This window comes from Notolabrus celidotus, chromosome 14 (assembly GCF_009762535.1).
Source record: "Notolabrus celidotus isolate fNotCel1 chromosome 14, fNotCel1.pri, whole genome shotgun sequence".
NCBI classification, from domain to species: domain Eukaryota; kingdom Metazoa; phylum Chordata; class Actinopteri; order Labriformes; family Labridae; genus Notolabrus; species Notolabrus celidotus.
In genome coordinates this window covers 25,299,806-25,325,336 of record NC_048285.1, presented here as the reverse complement: position 1 = coordinate 25,325,336, position 25,531 = coordinate 25,299,806, and the positions used below count along the sequence as shown (strand labels likewise).

At 42.8% G+C, this 25,531-nt stretch overlaps 1 protein-coding gene across 1 annotated transcript in view; it reads left to right on the top strand.

Moving 5' to 3' along the window:
- robo2 (roundabout, axon guidance receptor, homolog 2 (Drosophila)) overlaps positions 1-25,531 on the top strand; it is a 341,550-nt gene that overhangs the window by 310,575 nt on the left and 5,444 nt on the right. Inside the window, exons 20-31 of the mRNA XM_034700866.1 lie at positions 483-671; positions 1,570-1,596; positions 4,786-4,828; positions 8,846-8,973; positions 9,814-10,086; positions 11,115-11,240; positions 16,060-16,219; positions 18,781-19,044; positions 19,999-20,213; positions 24,224-24,406; positions 24,878-25,036; positions 25,210-25,470. Of these exons, the coding sequence (XP_034556757.1) occupies positions 483-671; positions 1,570-1,596; positions 4,786-4,828; positions 8,846-8,973; positions 9,814-10,086; positions 11,115-11,240; positions 16,060-16,219; positions 18,781-19,044; positions 19,999-20,213; positions 24,224-24,406; positions 24,878-25,036; positions 25,210-25,470 (2,028 nt within the window). The remainder of the gene's footprint in view (positions 1-482; positions 672-1,569; positions 1,597-4,785; positions 4,829-8,845; positions 8,974-9,813; positions 10,087-11,114; positions 11,241-16,059; positions 16,220-18,780; positions 19,045-19,998; positions 20,214-24,223; positions 24,407-24,877; positions 25,037-25,209; positions 25,471-25,531) is intronic.

Here is a 25,531-nt window from a genome sequence, read left to right as displayed (position 1 = left end):
GTGAGCTGTGATTGGAGATCAATACAGACCAGGATCGTCTCTTCTCATCTCACATGGTGTGTGTGTTTTACCGGCAATGGAGTGAATTAGGGCTGGAGCTAAGCAAACAATCTGTTCACCTGGGGGTTTGTTATAAGCTTTTAGGCTTTGTCCTTTTTTCAGTCTGTACATTATGTTTCACTGCACATCCTTTAGATCTATGTTCTGCTCCCTTGGTCAATATCTCAGCTGAAATTCATCATACCATCTTTCTTCCAGCTTAATCTCACCCTAACCCCTTTCTTGATGTATCTGTAGGTGTTATTTCTGCACAATGAAAAAGTGGAACATTCTCAGGCCCTTGTGTATCACATGGGCGACTGTGTTAACTTTCACCTTGAAGCAGAAAATCGACCACAACTGCATTATTATTTCATGTTTCTCTCCAATAAGTATCCACCCAGCGTCACATTAACGTTGCCTGTCTATCCCCGTGCCCTCAGGTAAGGAGTTCAGGGACGTGATTATACATGGAAACCGGAACAACAGCATCACGGAGCAGATCACTGATGTGGTGAAACAGCCTGCCTTTATCGCTGGTATCGGAGGGGCCTGCTGGGTCATCCTCATGGGCTTCAGCATCTGGCTCTACTGGAGGAGAAAGAAGAGAAAGGGGCTGAGCAACTACGCAGGTTAGAGTGATCAAAGTCTCTCAGTCTTTTATGTAAATTTCATCTGACACTCTGTTGAGCTCTTTTTGTAGTCAAATCCAGATAATTTCCCAACTACATCATCCTCTTTGAGCCTCAATTAGTTCAGTTTTCATGAAACATTTCTGAAGCAGCTAGCAGTTGGTTGAGGTGCTTGTAGTGTTAAAGCTCAACAGAGAGACAGATGTCCATGTGACTCATTTCCAGAAGGCTACACTTTTTGACAAATCCACCCACAGTGTTGGTTAATAGCCCAGGGTGGGCCGAGCTGAGTGGGCAGGCTGGACTCTCTCCTGGTCACTGAGGCTGAAGTTTGTGCAGCTCTCCTCCCACACGCTGACCCTAACATCTTACTGAGTGACCCTCCCTAGTTGATACGAGCAACCACCAAGTCCACATACACTGCCAAGAGTTCAAGATTTAATTAGAGAGCAGAAAATGGTAATGAGCGAACACATGAGTGTTGCAGTCAGTTCTGCACAATATCCCTACATTAGTTTCGTTTTTCTAAAAAGCAGATATTCAATTAAACTGATTAAAGTAGACATTTTTTTTCCCAGTTATTTTTAGCAAGTGATGGCATGTACAGTGGCCGCTATGCTTTTCTGGTTTGGATGATTTGCTCTTCATTTCTGTTTGTTGCATTTATGTGTTTGTGTGTTTTCTTTGGTTTTTGCCACCGTCTCTACACCTCTGTGGCCTCTGAGCCGGCTGCTTTCCTGGCTGACGCTCTGCACACTGGGCGACGATCTGGTCTTACACTGTCTGAAACCTCAGCAGTTCTTGGCTTGACCCCGTCCCCGGTGTGCAGACACCCTTAAAGCACCGCTTATCTCTGCAGGCTTTTAACGCACAACTTCTCTGTCTTCTTGTTTTGCAGTTCAGTCCTTCACCTTCACCCCTGCAGGTACTGTTCATTTGTCCCGTCTCCTCACCCAACCCCAACGCAGAGTCATCTCCTGCCCGTTAACAGTTTATATACTTGGATTGTCCGGCTCATGGTCATGGCTGATGCTTATCTAAACTGTTTCCTTATGAAAGAAATTTAACAAAACAGCGAAAATCATGTGAAGGTCAAAGGAATTTAGATTTGTTATTGGTAATGACCAGAGCCCTGCAAACTTAAGTCCTAACTCCTGCCAAACCTACAGCTTCCTTTACATATTGTGTTGTAGTTGTGTGTCTGTCTGTTGTGGATGAAAGTTCCATCCTGTCACGTGTACCTTTTTTCAGTGGCAGTCTTGTGGTGTAGGGTGAGACTACCTCCTTTCCCTCCAGTGATCTTATTTTTCTTTTTTTTTAATCTAAGATCTCATTGTATTTTCCATCCCTGTTCCCCATAGGTGTCATTTATGCAGCTGGTTGGTGAATTCCTCCCTCTTTCCTTACATTAAGATTCTGGGGTTTTTATCATGAAAGTAGAACTCACTACTGACTTCATATATTTGGCTTGTTAGTTTATGTTTGTTGGAATCTTAAGGTGAGTGTAACAGTGTGTTAGCAACATTTTACAGATTATCTCTAATTGTGAAGCTATTGCAAGAGTTTAGTTTGTCTCATGTCAGCATTCACTAAGTAACGCTAATCAAACTATTCAGTTACTGCTAGCATAAGCTCATATAACCTTTGTGCATTACATTTAGCTAGCAGCATTTTCTCACATTTGGATTCAAAGACAACATGTCTACGCTGGGCACAAACACACTGAAACTCTCAGTTATACATCATTAGTTGCTCTGCTTTTGTTAGGACAGAATGCAGGTAACATAAAAATAAGTTTAGCCATGAAGGTTGTCTGTTGTCTCAGGATGGGTTAGCAGTGGTCCTGTCAGACAGTTGCTTCCTCTCTTCACAGCACAGCTGCTCTACTGCATGTGTTTAGGGAGGAGGGAGATGGTGAGAGCGAGAAGTGATCCACGATGGACATAACCCTGCAAACATTCACTGTGTCATTATACACATTATTTTATATTTATGAGGGATTTTCCCACATATTGACAATTACTGAGCTTCATGATGGGTCGCCCTCAGAATTGTAATCTGTCAAAGTGACGGACAGCCTTCAGATTTTTCTGTCATCGTTCAAAAAAATTTCCATCAAGTTGGAAAATGTTTCAGTGAACATGTCCTCAGGTTCACTGATATGTGATTTAAAGTCTGGTTTTAAATTGTACACCAGAGAAGCCAGACAGGACAAATGTTAGCTCACTAAAGTTTTGCAGGGAAAACACAAACAAGGTCAAACATATCAGAGTTAATGAAGTTAGAGTGAGGTGATACTTGGAACATGAGTCAGAGTGTGTCTGAAGAGTCCTACAGCGCTGCTCTTCCCTGTATTGACAATTAGTTGATGTATCCAGAGTGTCCTATCTCAGCCCCCTAAAGCTGTCAGAGCAGGAGAGGTAAATCAGCACAGTGTTGGGGCACACGGCCAGCAGGAAAGAGATTTGATGGAATTTTTATACACTGATTACGTCCACCCCCCCTTAATGCTTATTAAAGGGGATTAATCTGTATTCATATTGGAGAAAGTGCTTATCTGGAAGACGGAGGCGAGAAGCACAGCAATGCCGCCGTGTCACTCTGGCTAACATGAAAGTATTCCACAGCAGCCCAGAAATGTGCCTGAGCACAGATAGGGACTTCAGAGGCCTTCCCGCTGCACAGCCTCCCCCTCGCCTCCACCTCCTCCTCCTGTCAGTCCTCTCCCTCAAACAACAGAAAATTCTCTAATGCAAGTTTGTTGCTGGTGGAACAAAGAGAATCAGCTTTAGCTATGACTAAAAAAAGAATGCAGGCTCTGTCTTGAGCTGTCAAAGATACAGTATATATAATTCAAACAGACCTGCACTGTTGCTGTTATCTGAAACTTTTTTTTAGCAGTAAGTATTTAATTCCATTTGCTGAAATTCATTGACTTAATGCTGTGAGTAAACTATCACTTTCTCTGACAAGCATTCTAGACAAATGCAGATAGTGTTCCTCTTGTTTAACATCCTAAAATCCTGTTCACCAGAGTGGAAATTGGATTAAGTAAGCTTAGGTAAAGTTGATGAAACCTTCAAATGTCCTGTTTGTAGCCTCTGTAATCTATTGTGGGAGTTTTCCTCTCCTCATCGTCTCTGTTACTACGTCAGCCACAGAAAAGCCCCCTGTCTCGCCCGTGCCTGGGCTTGTTGTGGAATCAACCTGAATGGAACAGAGAAGAGAGGAGGAATGTTCAGCCTCCTCCTCTCTTTAATCTCCATCTGTAGAACAAATGAGCCAAATTACTAACAGCTCTCCTTCTCTCTCCCGAGTAAACCAGCTCTCTTTTTTCCCCTCCACTCTTTTTTTCCCTCCTCATTGGCATGAGGTGATTTCCAAAACTCTTGCTGCTTCTCTGTGCTTCCTGTGTGATCCATTGAAGTTCTTACACGCTTAGAAGTCTCGATGCTGCTTTGTCATCATGGTCATTGAACAGACATGAAATGGATCCTTCACAGCCGCCTCTCTCTGTGAGCCTCACAGTTTTACTAGCCACTGACAAAGAACGGCCCTTGTTATCTATAGATCACTGTAATGGAACAGGCCACATGTATGGCTTCTGGGGAGCCTTGCTTGCTGAAGGATCCGTAACTCAGTCTCAACGCTTGCAGAAAGAAAACTCCACGTGATTAATGAGCCCTCTGCCTTTTCTAATCATTTTTTGGCTAAGATTTAATCACAAATCTGATAATAACTCAGCAGCAAAATAGGAAAGATGAAATGAGTTTTGCCTCTCATCAGGCATCTTGTCCTTGAGGAACACATGACGTCTCCACTTATGCAGAGCAAAGCAATATCCAATCCTCATCATTGCATCTTTTTTTATTTTTAATTTTCATGAAAGGCATTGGACGCAGGGGACATCTGCAACCTTTAGCATTTGCATCAACTATCTAGCTGTGTGAGAAAAAGAGAACTGATAGCTGTAGCTGCTGGAGCACAAGGGCAAAGTGGACCAGCCAAAATACACTCCATCTTTTGTCAATTGTGGGAACAAATCTCAGTATACTACTGGAAAAACTTAATATCTGGCTTTGTCTTTTCCTCTGTCCTTCTTCTTTGATTGTAGTGACATTCCAGAGAGTTGATGGTGGCCTGATGAGCAATGGAAGGTGAGTTTCCCACCAAAGACAACACAGCAACCACCATTTTTTTTCAAGTACTAAAAGAAACCCTTCAATCATCTGTACTCTAAGCTTTACATGCCTTATCATATCCTTCCCTCTACACTCATGCAATAAGTCTACAGCAAGCTTCATTTGATTGTAAACCTGATAAATGGCCGATAGATTGATAGATAACCAATACATGTTTGTGCGCCTGCCATGCAAACCAGCGTGCAAATATACATTTCTACCACATCTCTGTTCATGCATCAATAGATGAACTCATAAATCTCCTCAACAGAATTAACAGAAACAATTTAAGCAGAGAGTGCTTTTATTTTGTCATTTATCTTCCGCTGCTGGTTACAGGCAACCCAGAAGCCCTCCGGAGTGATAAATTTGCCTGTCACCTTGCGTGGGCGGCAGGGATCTGAGCACATGTAATAATGTAAAAATAATTACCCAGGGGAAGGATGTGTGTGGAGGTACCCCGTTTGCACCCCCATACAGCCTGCTCCATGTCAGTGTGTGTTGGTGAAAGCAAGAAGGGCTACGAAGAATAGGGCACATCTCAATGACACCAGTTACTGAGCCTTTGTGGGTATTCAAGAGAGTCCCTTGAGAATCCCGGGCTTCTGTCTGTCGACTGCTTATCACACCTGACTAGGTAAAGCCTGCAGATCTCAAACACTCAGCAAGAGATTGCCAACTGAATCTGACCCTGTGTGTCTCTGGGCTTTTGGGAGTGTGTCTCCTCTGCACTCTGTTTGCAGCATTTTTATTTATGCTTTTCTCTATTTTCTCCCTGCACTGTGTGGGTATGACTGAATGCCAGAAAGGAGAATTTGCCTATATTGTTCTGTGAGCTTCTAGCACGCTCTCAATGAATTAGCCACGCCACTTGCCAAGCCTTTTCTCATCTACTTTCTGCTGTAGTGTTTTTCCTCCAATTTTCCACATAAGTGGTTCTGATTCTCACTCCAGCGAATGGGATTTGAAATGTCTGTATTCGTGGTGCTCGGTATTTGTCATATCTTCAGTCTGTAGCAGCGACTGACACAATTTCCACAACACTGAAAAAGGATGCAGTCTGGAACTCTTATTCTAACCCGAGCCTCTGATCCGCTCGTCACTCTGGTGCCATCAAATCCCAGATGTTGCAACTTGCCCATCTGCCCTGAGAGTGGAAATGTGCAGCAGAGTATCAGAGGAAAATGTGTTCATTTGTTACATGAGATGTTTATTGCATTAATTAGACAATAGCAAATGAAGCTGCGTCTGTTTCCAGTTTCTCATTGGCTCCTGCCAAATTGCCTTGACTGAACAATTACACTTAATCGATCACAAAATAAATGATTCATGGAAGATGAATAGGCTGCTGATTGGTAGACCTGCACGATTTGACTTGGCTGCTCAATTGAAATTGATAAAAGCCGATAAGGGCTCATTCCTTATCCCCCTGCCAATAGGGAGATGGTAATTAGGAGGTAGTAATAAGTTCCTATCCTGGCACTGATCAATATTTTAGCAAAGCAGGCTCACTCCTATAGGCGGGAAGCATGGGCAGAGCCTTGCAGTGAACAGGTTTCACTAAAACTGTTGCTATGGAGATTCCTTTACATCGCTGGATCTGAATGTGAAATGTAGACATGTTTCCCTGAGAGTTATTCCAGAAAGTAATCTGTATTTCCTATCCCTTAAGTGTTAGCTAATATCTAGACTTTTTAATCCAAGTTCCATTCACTAGTCTGTGGGACCATAAACAGCTGATTTATGAAGTTGCTCTGGAATTAATATCTCTCTCTGGGCTTATTTATGGGAGGCTCAGTGTCAGGCATCTTCGGCAATATTTATGGTTTCCCACCCATCACAAGTAACTGAAATGTCTAACAGGAAGAGGAAAAGCTCCAAATCAAATTTTATCTGCCAAGGTTGCCATCCATCCTGGGTTGGCTGGGGATTAAAAGTTATGTGTTGACTTTTCATTAGATGTATGACCTGCTGTCCAAACTCCCACCTGCTTCCCATTACCAAACTATTTCACACCCACTCAAACACACACAGCCACCCTCATACATGTATTTATGTATAAGAAACATCCAAAGTAAGAGTCAGTCTTGTCCTCATTACCACTTGCTGGAATAAACCAAGCAAATATAGCTGTGTGATAAATACAGAAATAATGCAGCTATTTCCACTTTCAGCACCTTGTCCTTCAAACAGTCTCTCGTTGTTGAAGTGAGGATTGGGTGTAGCATAATGGATGAGTGAGACAAAGGTGTGGACCCTTACTTGGTTGTGATTTAGTCTTTTAACAGAAAGAGTGAGGGAGGGATGTATCAGGGTAAAATAAAGGAAAACAGTGTTGGGGGGAAAAGATGGTATAACAGGAGAGAATGATGGCAGTGGGGAAATATGGCAGCCAGAAACAGAGGTAGGAAGGACGGGGGGAGATGTATTACCCTATAAAAGTGCATCTGTCTGATGCACAGCCATCAATTTGAATGACTCGTCTCCCCTGAGGGCCTGTTTTGGCATTCAGGAACCACAGCAAGGGCTCTTAGCTTGCCAGGGCTGCAGTTCATTTGGACCCCCCCCCCCCCCCCCCCCCCCTTCGATAGAACGGCTCTTCTCATTAGAACCTGTGGCTGAGCAAGAGGCTGACTGCAGCACGCCCATTACCTGCCCTTTTTCCTCAGGGCTTGATTCTCTCCCAGTCCCTCAGAGCCAACATGACACACCACTGGAGCTAAGACAAAAAACCCCCATCAGGCAGCCTGGCTGCTAACTACTGTGCTCTGCAGCTTCTCAGGATGCACACATGTATCTGTAGCCTGATACATACAGCACTGCCGGGCACTGACAGCGGGGCGCACTGTGTTTCTGAGAAGATGATGCCACCCGCTTCATCACATGCGGCGCTTGTCTGCCAGTTGAAGGGAATGTCTCAGGGGGAAATGGAAGAAAAGACACCATCAGCTATTGCTTGATGTTTTTCTTTCTGCTTGAATCTGTTAATTTTGTATCCTTCCTCTAATGAAGTTAAAAAGTTATTAAACAAGCATAATGTTCTTTAAAATAATCAATTTTAATCCAGTTGAATCCAAATTCCTCTAAAACAAGCAGAGTCGGATGTGTTACTGAAGTGACACATAAACAAAGGCATTTAACTCCATCTCATTCTCATTTAACTCCATCTGTGTTAGCCATGGTAACGAGCCTTAGACGTGATTGTACAGTAAAGTGGCCCTAATGGCCTCCCAGCAGTCACCCATGACAGGTTAAAGTCTTAATGGCTGCTTTTTATGGGTTTCACCCCCTCAGGAGGGACACAACACCTGTTAAATGGAGTTGCCCTCTCCCACACACAGGCATCCCACAAGTGGGTCGGGGCAACATGTTGGGTCTATGGCCGAGGTTTGACGTCTCATCAGATAAGATTTAGATCATCTGGACATCACCACAAGGGGTTGATGGGAAAACACAGCAGAATGCAAAAGAAAATTAATGGATAAGGAAACATGCACATGTGGGTGTCCTTGTGTATTGCTGCACATGTGTGCAGAGAGCAAATGCATGCATTAGTGTCCCCGCAGTGTGTTTTTGCATTAATAACTCAGGGAATGTGACAAAGACACAGCAGGAGAAACAGAGAGATAAAGGGCTGTGTATGCCTGAAGGAATTCCAACTTTGCAGGAGAAGAAATGTATCCGTGCAGTATTTAACCCTATCTCTGAATACTTTCATTAGAGACAGTTGCTTATGGCAAGCTTATCTCACACAAACACACAGTCTGGTGCACAGACTTACATTTAAACCTATGTTTGATTTTTTTTGTCTTCTCATTGTCTCCCTGCTGATTACGGTCATGTTTTTATTCATTATTTCTGAATCCAGTAACATAATGTGGATAAAACCATGCATAATAAATAACTGGAAATGTCTTGCATATAAAGCTCTGATAATAATGTAATTTCTCAGCCGATGTGTAATCTTGTTTCTCATCCTGTGTTTCTGCCTAGCCGGCCAGGCCTGCTAAATGCAAGTGACCCAGGCTACCCCTGGTTAGCGGACTCTTGGCCGGCCACCAGCCTGCCTGTCAACAGCAGCTCTGGGGGACCCAACGACCTCAGTAACTTTGGCCGAGGAGGTGAGTGCTCTGGTGCTGTCCCCCAGGCTTTGATAAAAAGACCATAAAGATGAAAGATGATGGCCTGCCTTGCTCCTTGTTCTGCAAGATCTCCTGTTGTTTATCATGTACATATATGCATACCAGATGCATACATATATGCATATCAGACGTGCGCTGTAGTATATATTTATATATCACATCAGAGGACAGCTAGAGCATTAACAGCAGGGCCTCCTCTGTCGCCAGGCTGAGTAATGGCAAATAGTCCGGTCTGGTGTCACAGCCCATACCTCACAGCAAGAGAATGTGAGGGGAGAGACGGGCAGAAGAGGCAGAGGAGCAGGGGGTGGATGGGTGTTTGAAAGGATGGTCTTGAGCAGCCAGTCGTGAAGGACAGGCGCAGCTTGACTGGCGCAGATGCGGACACTTCCGCCACGGCTCTACATCATCTACCCTTCACTGGGCATGCAAGCCATGCACCGTGGAGGGAGTCTGCCTGCTCGCTCTTTCTGTCTTTCTCTCTCACTCTCTCTCTCTCCCTCCTCAAACACACACATGCAGAGCAGTAGTATTATACCTCATATATATGAACAGAGGAGGGAGGAGAGAGAGATTCTCACATGTGGAGAGGAAACGGGGCACCTGGACTGGAAGGCTGAGGGCTGGGAGGCATGAATAAATGGGGTGAATGAGATAAACCTTTAGGTGGAGTTGCTGAAGCGTTGAACTGAACCATAAGAAGCAAAACAAAAAGGATGGTCCTCTTCATCTGCCTTAAAACCAGACCAAAGACAAGTCCTGTTTAAATGCTCCACAGTTACATTTAATTTCAAAACACACTCCCTTCCTCTTTTTTAGATATCCCCACTGGGCAAGGGGATAAAACAGGCACAATGCTATCTGATGGAGCCATCTACAGCAGTATAGACTTCACCACCAAAGCCAACTACAACAGCCCAGGCCAAACATCCCAGGCCACTCCATATGCCACCACCCAGATTCTTCACTCCAGCAGCATCCACGAGCTGGCTGTGGACCTACCAGAGGCCCAGTGGAAGGCCTCGCTCCAGGCCAAGCAGGAGATGGCCAGTCTGGGGTACTCCCTGCCCGACAAGAACTCCTGCAACAACAGTAAGTGTGATGAAGAGAGTTGTGTGCTCGTGGAGATTTTTAAAGATTCTGTTACCCCTGTGTGTGAGGTCCATCAAGTGTGTTTTTCAAGTATGTATATTTGTGTCCCTGAGGGACAATAATCTTATCCTCAACATCCAAAACAAAGTAGACAGATCACAAGCCACAAATTTCCAGTTATAAAAGGACCACTATTCAGAGTTTTAAAGTCCTCATTAGAAGTCTCTGATGTCTCTCCAAACCAGCTGTGGTTTGGGGGAGTTGTCTCAAAAAGAGTAATTTTCCCCCCAGAAGACATCATCTTGGTTACTTTCCAAGGTTGAATAAACACCTCATGAATGAAGGAGTAGTGCAAGTTAAGTCATACATCTATTTCTTGCTGGGTTTTCATGTCAGCACTACTCCTCCTTCAGGTTCAGAGTAATTGCTAATCCATTTTAGCTTGACTAATATTAAAGAAAATAATCCAAATTAATTACCTTGGATTTGATGCAGGGTTTTTCAAAGCCAAGTGGAGTTTCATACTTAAGGTGTAATGAATATTCTTTGGCTGTTTTGTCAAAAATATTCATGATCTTATTTTCGAATAAGCTAAAACAGATTAATCACAGTTTCTCCCTAAGTCCCTTTAATGCACTCAGTCTTAACAAACTACTCAATTACTTCTCTCTGGCATTATTTTAGGAAAGCAACTGATTATGTTTGCTTAAATCTCTGTATAAGGGAAACAAATATGAAGGAAAAATCTCCACTTTTAAATCCTTTACCTTATGTATCAAAAAGTTGCTGTGAAATATCCGCACCGTTTTCGTGTCAACAATAAATTAGACTTAGCCAGCCTTGGTGTTCTTATGCATTCAAGTCAGAGTGATGACAGGTTGAACAAATGCACCTTGATGAATGTCTGAATCCTGAATCCTGAATTTATCCTGCTTGCTTTATGCTCTAACTGCATGTTTGCATGTGCTTGTGCTAACTGCCAATCACCTGATGCCACTGTGATTTTTGCCCTTTAACCCCCACTGTAGCCCTCCTTTTCATTCCTGACTACCGATTGGCCGATGGATTGTCTAATAGAATCCCACACAACCAATCACAAGATTTCAGCACCACCAGCTCTCACAACAGCTCAGAGCGAAGCGGCAGTCTCTCAGGTTGGTTTACGCAGCAGAGGATCATATCAAGCAGACTGGGACATTCTCTGGGGTTCTGCCGCCTGACTTTTTGATTGACTGATGTCTTAATTGCTCTATTGATCTGTTATTTGCATGTTCTAGTCTGACATCTGAGGGTAATTTTATAAACACTGCCCCTCTTTCTCACCAGAGACACTTCTCCTACTCAGCTTCCACTTCTTTCAGGTCATTACATGCAAATGCTTTCAAGTAATCTCTTTGGTTAAATTGGGTACTGTGTACAATAGCCGTGTTGTGATATAGAATAGGAGTTGACAGCTTAGTGGAGCATAAAGAAAAAGGAACATTTAAATCAAAGAGAAAGAATAGTGCTGATGATCTCCTGACAGAATATAGCTGCAAGTGCTAACGCTGGTTCTCTGCTATCATTGTAAAGGCTTTGTCTCTCGCTGTGTGAGTGAGCAGACAGGAATAGGGGCAGAGGGAGTCTTTCAGACAGAGTGGACTATATACACACGCGCGCACACATACACACACCATTAGAGATGCTTGGCTGGGTAAAGTGGCAAAAATACCTCCCTTTTTCCCTCTTCCCCTAATGGTGGCTGACTACACTAAAACCCATGTTCAGAGAATTACAATGTCATTTATAGGACACCAAGGCAGCCCTCTGCATGCCTCCCCTCCACTCTTCTCTTTTATCCAGTTACAAGCCACTGCCTTAACTGGTCTCTAATTCAATGCTCTGGAGCACAGCGGTCTGGAGAGAAGGATGGGAAGTGACCATGCCTTACAGGCAGAGTCTTCCCATAGACCCTTAGCTTACTGGGTGCTCGGATTGGGCTTGGAACATGCTGTTTTATAGTTTGAAAAGATGAAGAGAAGCAATCTTACCAAAACAGATTAAAAAAAACAGAGTATCTTTTATATTTTCAGGGAATGTGCTCCACATTTTGGGAAACTACTTCACTTTCTTGTACAGAGTTAGAAAATAAAGTCAACTGAATGCTTAATAAGCTACATCCAGCAGCCTGTTAGCTTAGCAAAGCACAGAGACATGAAGTGGTGGGAAAAAGATAGCAGTACTCTGTTTAAGGGTTACATAACTGGTCGTCCAATCACTTAATCCCTCTTGTGAAACACTAAATTGTTAACTGTATACCTCAATTTTTTTTAAATATAGAAAAAGACAAGAAATAACATTTAACCAGTGAGCTTCAGAGGGGCTACACAGTGAATTTTCAGCCAGCAAGATAAGTCTTTCAGCTGCTAGATTTCAGTATAAGATAACCTAGTGGCTGCTTTGACTTCATATTTAGCAGACATGAAATTTGCTTCTTATGTTTATTTGGCCAAGGAAGCAAATGAAGGTTTAAAATCAACCTTTTTCTATTTGAAACATTATCGTTGGCAAGGTAGATTTACAAACCTAAAAATATATTAAAGCAACTTACTTGCTTTTGAAATGATTTTGGGAAAGAGACACATGTTATTGTTTGTTGTCATTTATGCGCTTTTAGACCTGTTGCTTCTTTGATCAGGAGTTTACTACCTCATGTACGTCTTCTAACTTTGCAGCACATGTTATGCTGTTTTAACCACAGTGATGGATCTGAATCAGCACAAGCTTAGGTTTTATTCAGACTTCAGCTAAAGTAAATTCAGCGTTTGATGAGGGGAAGAGTTGAAGTTACAGGGCCTTGTTCTGCCTCTAAGGAGATGGAAGGAATAATGAATGTCAGGTCTGAAGGAGGAGAGCAGGATGAAAAGGAACAGAAATAGAGCAGCGTTCATAGCAGCATGGATCTCCACTGGGGACATGAGGCTGCTCATTAAAAGCTTTCTTAGTGTAGGGTAGAAGAGGTAGCTGATGTTTTCTGCAGCAGTTTGAGACCCTGAAGACTTCCACACGCTCTCACACTCTGTGAAACTACATACCCCATGATTATGTGAAGTCCATGTGTGTGTGTGACCTGTTTTGCTCCCGCACTCTCCACATATGTTGCATCTCACCCTGTTATGTCACATGTTTTGCTTTTTTAGCAAAAGAATATGAAACATGACTTATTTTGATGTCCATTTTGAAATGATTCTCCCACTCATAGGTTATATCCGGCCTTATAGCCCTACAAGAGTCGCTGCTCTGTGGCTTTCCCCCTCAGCACTGACGCATCCAATGAAAACAAAGCAAGCTCAAGGCTATGCAGCCCTGCAGTTATAGGCTGGGAGCGCCCAAACCTTGGGTATAAATACCCAATGCTGAATCTATATTTAGTTTGTGTTCCCCTTTGAAGAGAGTCCCAGTTTTGTCACAAAAGATGGGTTCACTGTGTTATTCCTGTGTAGCTCCTAGCCACAGCCTCTCTCTGTATTTTTCATATTTGGGGTGAGCTGTTGTAGCTTCAATGCCAGACCAGCCTTACCAAGAAGAGGCTCATTTACAATATTGATGGCTGGTCTTGTGTGGAGGGACAAAGGATGATTGAACAATCACGTCAGCTCACCATTTATTGGTAAAAGTCGAGAGTCGCCCCGAGGTACGATTAGGAAAACCCAATTACTTTCAGACTATACTTACACTGTGGTGCAGTCTGCCTTGGGCTTACAGTTGTTTCTTTTATTACTTCCATCCTTGATTAATCTTTTACTGACACCTCTTCTTTCTTTTCATGCCTGATGCTTCATCTTCTGCCCCAGCATTCTTTTCATCCTCATCACTGAGGTGTTTGTGTTTTTTTATTCTAAAAGACTACAAATAATTTTAAAATAATGATAGAGTTTTGTATATCTGTGCCATCTGGCTTCGATCAGAATCAAAAGAGAAGAACGTCTGTACAATTCTACTGATGACAGTGATCTAGATTTTACTGCCTGTGAGTAAAGTCAGTTTATTAGATTACTTTAGAGTGCATGATTTTACATTGCACAAGATGTAATATTGGCAGCTTTTTTGTGGCAGGGGGAAAAGTGATTACAGGCCTTTGGCAGCGAGCGCTAACCAACAGATGACAGATACAAATGTGTTCAACAGAGTTTCCCAAAGATGTCTTTCACTGGTCTGTGTGGCTGCTGACGTCAGTTTGGGTAATTTCCATGATTGAGATTTAAGGTGTTTATGGATGTAGAAAAACTTCAGCCTGCCATAAAATGGATTTATAATCATACGTAGTGCCTTACAGTATGGCTTAAACTTGACTTCAGTACAAGCACAATCTAAGCAGCATTAGAGGAAAGATGCATATTGAAACAAATCATTCATGCTCAAAAATGAATGGTATGCACAACATGGAGGTTTTATAGTGTGTGATAAACTTAGATTTTATTATATTAGAACTTGAATAATTCTTGTGTTTATGATAGTGACAAATCATACATTAACATTAATGATAAACTGTGAAAGAACTTCTATCTCTTTTGTTATTATTATTAATTATTATAAAACATTTTTGGGTTCATTTCTGATAAATCATGACGAGGTTATTGTTTTATTTTTTAGGTTTTATACACCAAAGGTTCCTGATTTATTGGAGTGCTTGTTGGCCTTGTGGTTTGAGTGTGCGCCCCATGTACAGAGGAAACAGTCCATACTGCAGCAGTCACTGGCTCGACTCTTGGCCAGGAATCTTTGCTGCATGTCATCCCCCACTTTCTACTCCTCACATTTCATGTCTGTCTTCAACTGGCCTATCTAATAAAGGCAAACATCCGTTATACAGTAATTTTAAGGAATTAATAATGTATTGTAAAGATTTGTGGGTGCTACAGCTCCAATGAAAGAATAACTCATGTATTTCACTTGCTGCACAGTTCAGGTACTGACACTTACTGTTGTGGTAATTAATAAATATATTTCAGGAGCTGGTAAGAATACCAAAGTTTCAAACTGTATCTCAAAAAAGCACTTCAGAATGGTTCAAAGTCCATCATAAAAAATATGATGCATATGATTTCTCTCTAAATTCTTTTATAAACAAATATTGTTTTTCTTTTCACGCCTCAAAACAGAATGGACTTTTAAATTTGCTCATAACTCAACTCTATCGAGATTAGATCTGCCATCAGCATGCGTTTGTATTCAGCCATATGTGTTATTTAATATGCCTCAACTTAAAATAGATTTGGGCTTGAAGTCGAATGAGTTTTAAAAGAAATAAAGGTTCCTTTCGCAGTGACCAAATCGTATAAACCTCAGTATTGACCTGGCTGGTAGATTTATGAAGATGGATGGGTCGGAGGAGAATCTGGTGTTGGAGGGATATGAGTGGAAATGGATGGGGTTAGTGGCTCTCCGGTGTAATAAAAGAAATGAAAGTAGTAATAGACTCTCAGTGAATTCCATTAGGGACACACTGACACTACACAAGCCATTCATTATGATGATGCTGTGGAGTGAGATATTTCATTGTGGAGCCCAAAGCTTGGTGTTAAAGGGGACACTGAGGGATGGGTGGAGCACAAAGGTCTGCCTCAGCCTCGTTTACTGCCGTTCTCTCCCGTTTCTATGGAGATTTGAGGCTATTCAGGCAATTAATCAATAGGAGCATGCTTTTCATCGAGCAACCTTGAGCTTCTCTATGTAAGCTCTGACAGACAGGAGCCCATTGAAATGTTGTCTGAAATTGTGTATGATTTTCCAAGGGCATGTTGAAATTGAGTCCGGATGGATCTGTAATCTTAGGAGCATGTTTGGATTAAATTGAGTTTCTCTAGAAGATACATTTGTCACTTGGCAACAGAAGCTACTGTAATTTGCAATGCTATCCAACTTGGATATTAGTTTTTAATTGATTTTCTTTTACAATCTAATTTTCAACGATGTCTCGCTTCTTTTTCCAAGGTGGGAAGGGAGGGAAGAAGAAGAAGACCAAGGCTGGCTCCAAACCCAGTAAAGCTAATGGGTCCAACTGGGCCAATGTCCCCCTCCCCCCTCCTCCTATTCACCCCCTCCCTGGCACTGAGATGGACCATTACCCCAATGAGCTTCACGAAGGAGGAGGGTACGTCTGCTGAAGATTTACGCAATGACTGATACATTAATGGAAGCTAAACAGATACATTGAATCAGATAGTTATCATCAGCATGAACTTTTAATGCTGTAAGATTTATTGTTTATTGAGCTTAGGTTTATTGTTCCACCTCATAAGCAGATATTGAAACCTGACACTTTACAGCCTGAAAGTTGACAGGATACTGCTAAACTGAATTTAGGGAACCAGTTTAGAAGTGCAAGTTTTTGTCACTGTAAAAACTACCTCCAAAATTTCTGATTTTTAACTTTGGTATTGGAACCTTTTGTTCAATTTTAACTAAACAAACCTGTCTGTTCAAGAAATCAACAGTTACATGGCTTTTAATTTTACTAAATGTAGCTCAATTCTTTTTACTTTTCTTAAATGGTGAGACAAGTCTTACATTTGAATGTTTTTGGCTTCATACTGAAAACATGAACTCAGGAGTAATCATCACAAGGAGTAAAATTATACTCAACAAATTCAATGAAGCATTTACTGTAAAAGCCAGGAAAAGGTTAAAACTGTGCTCCAGTGTAAAGGTTAGTTTAGCATCATGCACTGTTTTTGCAGATGTGTAGCTCTCTCTAGTACCATCTGTAATCACCGCCCTGCCAGCTACCCCCACGGTAGTTGAGTGCAGCTTACGGTAGCCTTGATAGTTTTGAGGCACATATGAACCCAGTGCCCGTGACCAATTTGCCAATTTTCTGGGCACTTGTTGCTGCAAGTAGATGAGCCTTTTCTATCACACCAGCACTACACAGGGTTAACTTACTTTATTGTGTATCACAGTTTTCTTTAAATGCATGATTATTACCTAATGAGGTAGAAAAGCGTTCAAAACTGGCTCAGCTGGAGTGGTCCACTTCCAGTTGCTTGCTTCTTCAAGAGCAATCTCCTGGGTGAAATACCCTATCATAATAAAGGGACTGGTTTAAAGGATGCAGCTCACTTTTTGGATGACAAAAATGGGATTAAAAGTGCTCTTGTACGCTGAATTTTACAGTTATTATAATGTCTCTCACTGTATGTTTCCTCTATACAGTCAATGGTTTCCTCATCTGACTGTCAGCAGTCGAGCCTTTCTCTCTGGAACAAACAAGTCGATGCTTGCCAACATAACCAACACCACACATTGCTTTGTGTAATAACAGGGTTGAGAACTGTTTTCTCTGCAGCTAATTACTGTATGACTGTACATCTGGAGAAAAGTGAAGGATCAATGTGTGTGTAGTCTCCACAGGCAGCCTGATACGAACACACACACACACACACACTCCAAAACAAAAACTCACATATACAGATGGCCTCAGATCAAACTATCTGCTGATCCTGTCTTCAATCTACAGGATGACTCCATGACTGGAAATATATGGAGGAGGAGAATTAAAAAAAACAATATTTGAGCTATCTCCTGCTGCCAGCTTGTAGACACACAGATGGTTCCAGATTAATCTATTTGCTGATATCCACAGTGGGAAAAAAATATAATTGCATTGTTTCATAAAGAGAGAGAGAGACAGCCAGTCAGGGATTTAAATCAGCAGAATTTGATCCACCCCTGAGTCTGAACATTGATGTAATAGCTGCTCTTATAACAGATTTATGCTTTATTGTATTTTCTTTAGTTCATATCTACACTTAGTTCAACTTTTTCAAGATCCTCTCACACATTTTCAACATTTAATTTAGCAAAGTGATTCCAAAAGAAGCTCCAACTCACTCATCAGTCGTAACAAAGTAACAGAGGCTTGGTTAAGTGTTCGTGTGCGTCGCTCTCCTTGGTCCAGTAGGTGCTATGTCCTCCTCCTACCATTTCCAATCTGCGAGAGTCATCGGCTTTAATAGGCTATCTGGCAAATGAAGAGTCCCATGCACAGTAAATCTAAGGCAGCTCTTAATGGCAGCAGATTAAAACAGTTATGTCCTATGGAGTGTGCACTGACAAATTTCTTTAATGAACATTTTCTTTATGGCCAGTATTATTTCAGCATGTGTAAGCACAGCCATGAGGAAGTGAGGCCTGACTACCTCCATAATTCCTCTCAGACCTGTTGTATCAAAGTTGGACAAGGTCACACAGCTCCAGATTAGTATGTAGGAAATTCTCTTGAGGTCTCTTTATTTTCATAATTGTCATCCCTTTTCATGAAACGTCTTACATTTGGAGATATCTTTTAGGTTTCTGTTCGTAAATTGTCAAACATTCTCGTATATGTCTTTGGGTTTATAACTGTTAGTCGACTAAAACCACAGGCTGTAAAACTCATTCATGAACGTGGTTTCAGTGAAATTACCCATTGCTTTCTGGAGTATCATTTTTTAACACTGGAGGATTTTCAGACCTTGACTAAAACCAGGGTTTTGTGAAAGTTTAATTTTTGAACACTTGAACATTTAATTCATAAACTCATTAATCAACCCAAAAGAAATCCATTAGACTGATCAATATTCAAAGCACTTGTGTTGCAGCCTTAGATTAGATTTTAATTGCAGATCGAATGAGATAACTTTTGTTCAGTGCAAACGTCTCTTCTGATACCAGGTATGAGAGTGATGGTTGGGGCCCGCCCATGCCCGTGCAGACCTATCTTCACCAGGGCATGGAAGACGAGCTGGAGGAAGAGGAGGAGAGGGTTCCCACCCCACCCATCCGAGGGGTTGCCTCTTCTCCAGCTGCTGTGTCCTTCGGACAGCAGTCCACAGCCACCCTTACCCCTTCTCCCCGAGACGAGATGCAGCCCATGCTCCAGGCTCATCTGGATGAACTGACCAGAGCGTACCAAATGGACATGGCAAAACAGACATGGTAAGACCTGCAGTATTAAACCAGCAAGACTGAAATTCTATCTGTCCATCTATCAGTCTATCTATGTATAGACCATGTATAGATATGTAGATACAAAGTTTTGGCTGATGATATATGCATTGTTGTCATATTAAAATTCATTCTGTGCATTGTTTTCTGCATGCTGCTTGGATATATTTGAGTCCTGCAGCATTCTTCATGTCAGCTGTGTGTGCTGTGGAGATAAACCCATTAATCATTTCATTTTAATGGGCCCATGCTACCACTTAGACGACTACTGTATTTTGCTCCCTCTAAGAGACACAATTTCTTACCCACGGCTGTTTACTTCCCCCACACCCATACGGCACATTCCATTGTCGTTGTTCTCATGCAAGTCAGATGAAGGCCATGCTTCATTCTGTCGGCAACGCAGAGAGAATGAGAGACTGGCATTCATTCATAACAGAGAAGTGTGTGTGGGGGGTGGTTCAAGGAAGCCCTGTCAGGCAGGAGATGTCATGTTACCCAGTAATGACTATGTTGGTTAGAGAGCATCTCTGACAACACCAGAGGGCCAGTAATTACAACCAATTCCCAGTGCAAAAAGCGTCAAAGACATTGCACTCCTCAAACAAATGCGGCTGTCAGCAGAGCGGGCTGCCACCGAGGTGACAGCCATGTGTCGACAGGCCTGAAGAGCGTGCTTTTGTACCGTCTACAGCAGCAATTAGTGGGTCATTGTGTTAGCATGCAAGCAGCACCGTAGAATTAGCAAGAATTGTCTCCATTTATTCAGCGCTTCACCCATAAAAACTCTGAAATTAGTTCTACATATGTCCTAGTTTTTGTGCGTCTTGTGGCATAGAAACTACTGAATGTTCCCTTAATTGTCTTTTTTTTTCATTGATTCTTTACTTCCTCGTAATGGTGCATACAGCATGTTGATTTCATGCTATCTCTTTCCCCTAACAGGCACATGCAAGTAGGCTCCCTTCCTCCTCAGGCTCCAGCTCCTCCGGTGGGCTACGTGTCAAGCACAATGGTTTCAGACCTGGAGACTGACCTGGCTGATGAGGAGGAGGAGGAAGAGGAAGAGGAGGAGGATGAAGGCTACGGAGCCAGGCATCCTCGCGGTATTGAGCACACACCAGGGTCTAGCATGGACAACCTGGACAGCTCTTTAACAGGTAGGTCTGATTCTGAAATGTGAAGTTCATGTCGTACAACCTGCGTTCATTTGAATTCATACGAATAAAAGCTTTCTCTCTGTTTAACACAGATTCATGCATTTTGCTCTTATTTTGTTTAAATCCAAATAACTTTGCTCTAATTACTGTGATTGGGAAAACATTCCCTTCCCATTGTTGTCACATCTTGTCTTGTGTGAGATGGATTGCTGTTCTTAATCACTCTGCTTTGCGTACATTTTTATGCGTCTCTCAATCAAATGTTTTAAGCACTTTTGGCAGACTCTGAGGAATTACAATTATCATTCCCCCCAAAAAAAGGGAGATAAGAAAGTCCATGAATTTTAAACAGGATAGTGAGAGGGAAATTAAGAGGAGGGAGAGGCATGGCGAGCAGAGAGACTGTGATTTAACTTGCACACAGGAGCCAGCACCACCCATATCTTCCCAAGGAGATTTGAAATAAATTTCACGTGCGGCATATTCCATTCCAGACCAGAGGCACCATTTCCATTTTTACAACTCACTGAAAACTTTTACTGCCGTCTGTCAGGGGGACATGTGAAGGGCACGACATTGCAGCTGCAGCAGAGAGGAGGCTGTGGACTGCTGCTTCCACACTGACCAGGCCACCCTCTCCATGTGGGGAGGGTAAGAGCTGGAGAGGTAGTAATGGACAATGTGTGGTATTAAGATATCATACACTAAAGTAGAAAAATGCTGGAGCAGCTTAGCCCTGTGACACTATCAAATATTGCATTAAAGTCTGTGATAACCAAAAATAAACGCCATAATTGGAAATTTATAAGGAGCAGGGAGGAATAGTCTGTATGTGGAGGTAGAGGAAGAGCATGAGAATAAGAGGGTTGGCTGTGCTGCTTGTTGGTCTTTCCTGTCAGTGGTATCCTTAAAGAGTAGTTTTCCATGGGATGATGGAACAGTGGTTTTGGTAGCGCTGACACATGCTACTGCTGATGTATTTAGAGGAATATAAAGCAGCAACTGGGCCCTAATCTACTGCATCTCTCCTCCACTGTATTACTCTGAAGACAGCACTATTTCTTCTTATCTCTCTCTCTGCAAGTCTGCCTCACGCCCCATCCTCTGACAACACAGACATGGTTTCAGCTCCAGGGTGAGCGGGAGGAAGAGAGGAAGGAAAGGGAAGAGAGAGAAAAAAAAATCTGCTGAGATTTATTGCGGCCACCATTTTGAGGCTAAACAAATAGAGGAGGGTAGCGGGGAGATTCCTGTCAAGTCTCGCTTGATAGATTTGTCATTGTTTAATAATATGGAAATAGGTCTGTTTTCATAATGTTACACCAAAGGCCAGTAAATCAAACACTTTTCACTGATGCTCCAGAAAAAAAGAGCCCGCCTCTCCTCAGGGACCATTTTTCACCCACAGATTGTCTACACAGGCTTCCCAAAGTGTTATTCTATGCTCTGAGATAAAACAGCACATTTTATCCACAGATAAATGTAAATCCTGATGCTAGGGTGGGTGTTGCAGAGCCGTGTCTCGCTTGAGCCAGAGAGATGAAGAGAACACAAAGGTATTACCTGGCTTTGTGCGTAGGCGGTAAAGGTCGTGTAAATCTGAGATGCTGTAGTGTCGAGGCTGTTATGCCTACAGTGAGCTGAAAGCCCTGGTTGTTCTGGGCGATTACTCTCCCATAAAGCTTTGCCAGGTTTGCGAGGAGCGGGGTCACGTCTCTTGACGGCAGGTAGAGACGCCTTCTCGTCAGGGGGAATGATTTTCCCACTTAACGACATGCAGATTAGGGTTTCTGTCCGTATAAATCAGTTTTAGAGGCAGGAGAGGCCTGGGCTTGGTTTTTTACTGCCCTCCTACCATCTCCCGTTTACTGGCCTTGCTCTATCAGCGCGTGGAGCACAGGAGGTGTCAGCCAGTGCTTTTTAAAGTACATGGTTTGGCCCGTTGCTCTGGTTCAAGACATGATAAAATGACAGCAAAGCTTGGTCTGGAGTTGAAGAAAAAAAACGCTCATTTCTAGGGCAAAAAGAAAACTATATTGAATTTTTATCAAATTATGTTACAATGATCACAGTTTGATTGGTCTGCTATTTCAAAGAATAGAAGTGCTCCAGAGGTTCACCAGTAGAAAGTGGCAGTTAGTGCGAGTGAAAAGTCATTCTGTGATGTGATTTGCTGAGGCAGTGTTCCTTCGCTGAGCCAGAGGAGCTGGAAGCTTCAGTGCTTTGGCTGGCACTGCCTATACTTCAATATCTGCTCTATTCTTTGTGGGAGGATTGGACCCAGCGGAATTGCTGTCTTTCTTTCTTTAGAGAAAAACTCTCAGAAAAGAATTTCAAAGAAAATAGCTCTGCAAGATGGAGGGCTCGGAGTAGTAACTGCCTTGGATTTCAGTCAGCGCTGTAAAAATGGGTTGTGTAAGGGCTTCTCTGCCTTATGCAAGCTTATTTTTTACAGAAGTTTCCAATAATCTTGGGGAATTTCACTGCAATACGAGTGAAAAGCTGTTGCAACTTTAGCTGTTAAAGGTGCAATTCCCTGAAGTCACATCCAGTGACTGAGTTACCACCTTTTTGAGATGAATAGTAATAGATCAAGGGACCCTCAGATGTGGAAATCTGAGCTCTTTGAAGCAGGTTCCCTAATATATCTGGACTAATAAACCATACATTATCATATTACTGATGTTTAAGTCAGGTTTTGAATGTGTAATGTGTTATCCTAAATCTTAGTCTCTTATTTTGGCATCAAATAAAACTAAGAGTTGTGTTGGCTTGAGTCTCTGAACTCTGCCAACAGTCCTGCCAAGGTTTACGGTACCTTTTGTATCACACTGACCTTTTAATAAATCCTGCTGCGAACTCTTTGTCCCCATCGCTCCTTCTACAACCTTTACTCTCACACCTCCCCAGCTCTTCATTATAGCAGTCTGTTCAATCACATCACTCTTCTTGTGCTCTGTGTGAGGAGGAGATAGAATGTGTGTGTGTGTATGTAAGCGCAGCACTTGGGTTGGTGCCACTTGAGCAAAGTCTGCCAAACCCGTCCCACTGAAAGCTGTCACATTAGCTGACTGTTGGCTGTGTTTTCGCTTGCCAAAGTGGCATATTTTTATTGGCAGACTGATACTTTTATATTTAAAGTGCTGGCCTAGCTGCTTATGTAAAGAAAAAATCTCTGCATGAAGAAGTACTTACAGTAGCAAAAATATATGTCAAAGAGTCTTAAGATATATAAACACATCCTACTTCTGAGCGTCTGTTGGTCGTCTCAAAGGCTTAATTACCTCTTACTTTCTGCCTCCATAGTATTCTGTAGGGTAAGCGTTATATATTGCTTTATTCTCCATTTATCAGTCATCAAGTCGTCTAAAAGTCTAGAAACTATGAGTCTCTTTGTGTAGAAAAGTTATCTTTTCTTAAAGTAAAACTATGGTGGCTTTGCATTTTTAAAACAGTCTCTAAAAAGTGTGTGCATCCCACCAGGTGTTTGATTCAGTACATTGCTTTGTGAGACGCTTCATCTGTGTCACCCGAGGCAGTTCTGTAGCTAAGTCTGCTGAGCACAGGTGTGCTCATTGTTCTTTATCAAAAGACAAGCAAAATCAGTTGATGCCAGTCCTGCTGTTCCACCGTGTGCATTACGGTGTGTGTGTGCACCTGTGTGTGTGTGTGTATGCATTATATTCTGCAGGTGTGTGTGTGCAGAATGAAAGCGGACAGGCCAGGACAGAATGACTACACAGAAGCACTCACCTGCAAGAAAAGAAAAGCCCTACAGCAAAACAAGAAATCATTTAAGTCCAGGGCGCTAACATTAGCTCTTTTTTATAAGATCACTCAATACATCCATCCATCTAAATGTTCAATCACAGCACAGATGTTTCAAATGTCAGATCATATTTCCACAAAGGTTGTAGCCACTGAGCTGAGAAGTATGAACGTATTAATTCAAACACACAGTCCGACACACATTCATACGCACATGTGCTGAAGCCTGTGGTGTTCCTCAGGGTCCATGGTGAATGGGTGGGGCTCAGCCTCGGAGGACGACCGTAATTTCTCCAGCCACAGGTCCAGTTATGGCAGTTCATCTGATGGCTCCATCTTTACTCACTGCAGCTTTGCCCAGGCCCTGGTGGCCGCTGCAGACAAGGCGGGGTACCGCCTGGAGGGCACGAGCCTCAGCAAGAGAGGTTTGTGTGTGGACCGGCTCCTTACTGCTGAGCTGGAACTCCTTCTGGTGGCAGATGACTTATTTCTGCTCTGAATCTGTCCCCTGCCATGGATTAGCTGGTGCTGGCTTGTGATTTGCTCTCTTGCTTGATGATGCTGTGTCCTCGATGTGCATGGCACCTGTTGTACAAGGCTGGACTGCAAACCTCCCTATCCTTGACTTTTACTCAGCTTCTTTTTATCTCTCCAGTTTCTGAATTGGGCTTTTTTGGGTCATTGTTAACTGGGTGACATTTTATCCTTGCAGCCTTTTAAAGCTTCTATCAGAGTGCTTTCTCCTCTAATGCAAACTTTTACTTGCTAATAGGTTCTTGGACTTTGATTGATAACCTCTTCCTTCCTTTATGACAGCTTCAGCTTCACCATCTCAGTGTTGGCTCACCAGCGTCTTTATTAACCAGCTGGCTTGTGCTCCTCTCTCCGTATTGCAGGTAAAGGCTTGTCCCACAGGCCCCGGCCCAGCAGTCCATTCTCAACAGATGGCAGCACAGTCGGCACACATAGCCTGGGCCACCAGAGGGCCACCAGGCCCACACGCAAACCCCGCAGCCAGGGCACAGCACCCCACCGGAGAGACCCTGGTGCAGATGGTGAGCCACCAACTGAAATATGTTTTAATAGTTTTTATGGAAAGTTTTCTTTAAAATTCTACAACAGTGATTGACACATGATCAGGGTCTTCAAGTTTTCATAAGCAAACTAAATTTAATAAGTAATTTATGGCTTCTGTTCATTCATGCTATTCATTTCCTCTTTGTCACAGACCTACCTCCTCCCCCTGAGCCTCCTCCCTGTCAGGGGCAGGGCCGTATCCAGGGGGCCCGCAGTATAAGCAGCATGGCAGCCCCCACAGATAGAAAAGCATCCTCTCTGGAGCGCCCGCCTATGTCAGGGGTCCTGTCTGAAGATGTAAAGAACTCTATGGACAGACAGACTCGCACCACTCTGGACCATCATCGCCAGGCTCAAGAAAGGCTGGGCTCCATGGACCGAGCTGATGATGGGCGCAGGGGAAACAAAACAGGTACCAATATCTGTAGACATGTAAAGTGTAAAACAGCGCAGATAAAGCTGTGATTCCTATA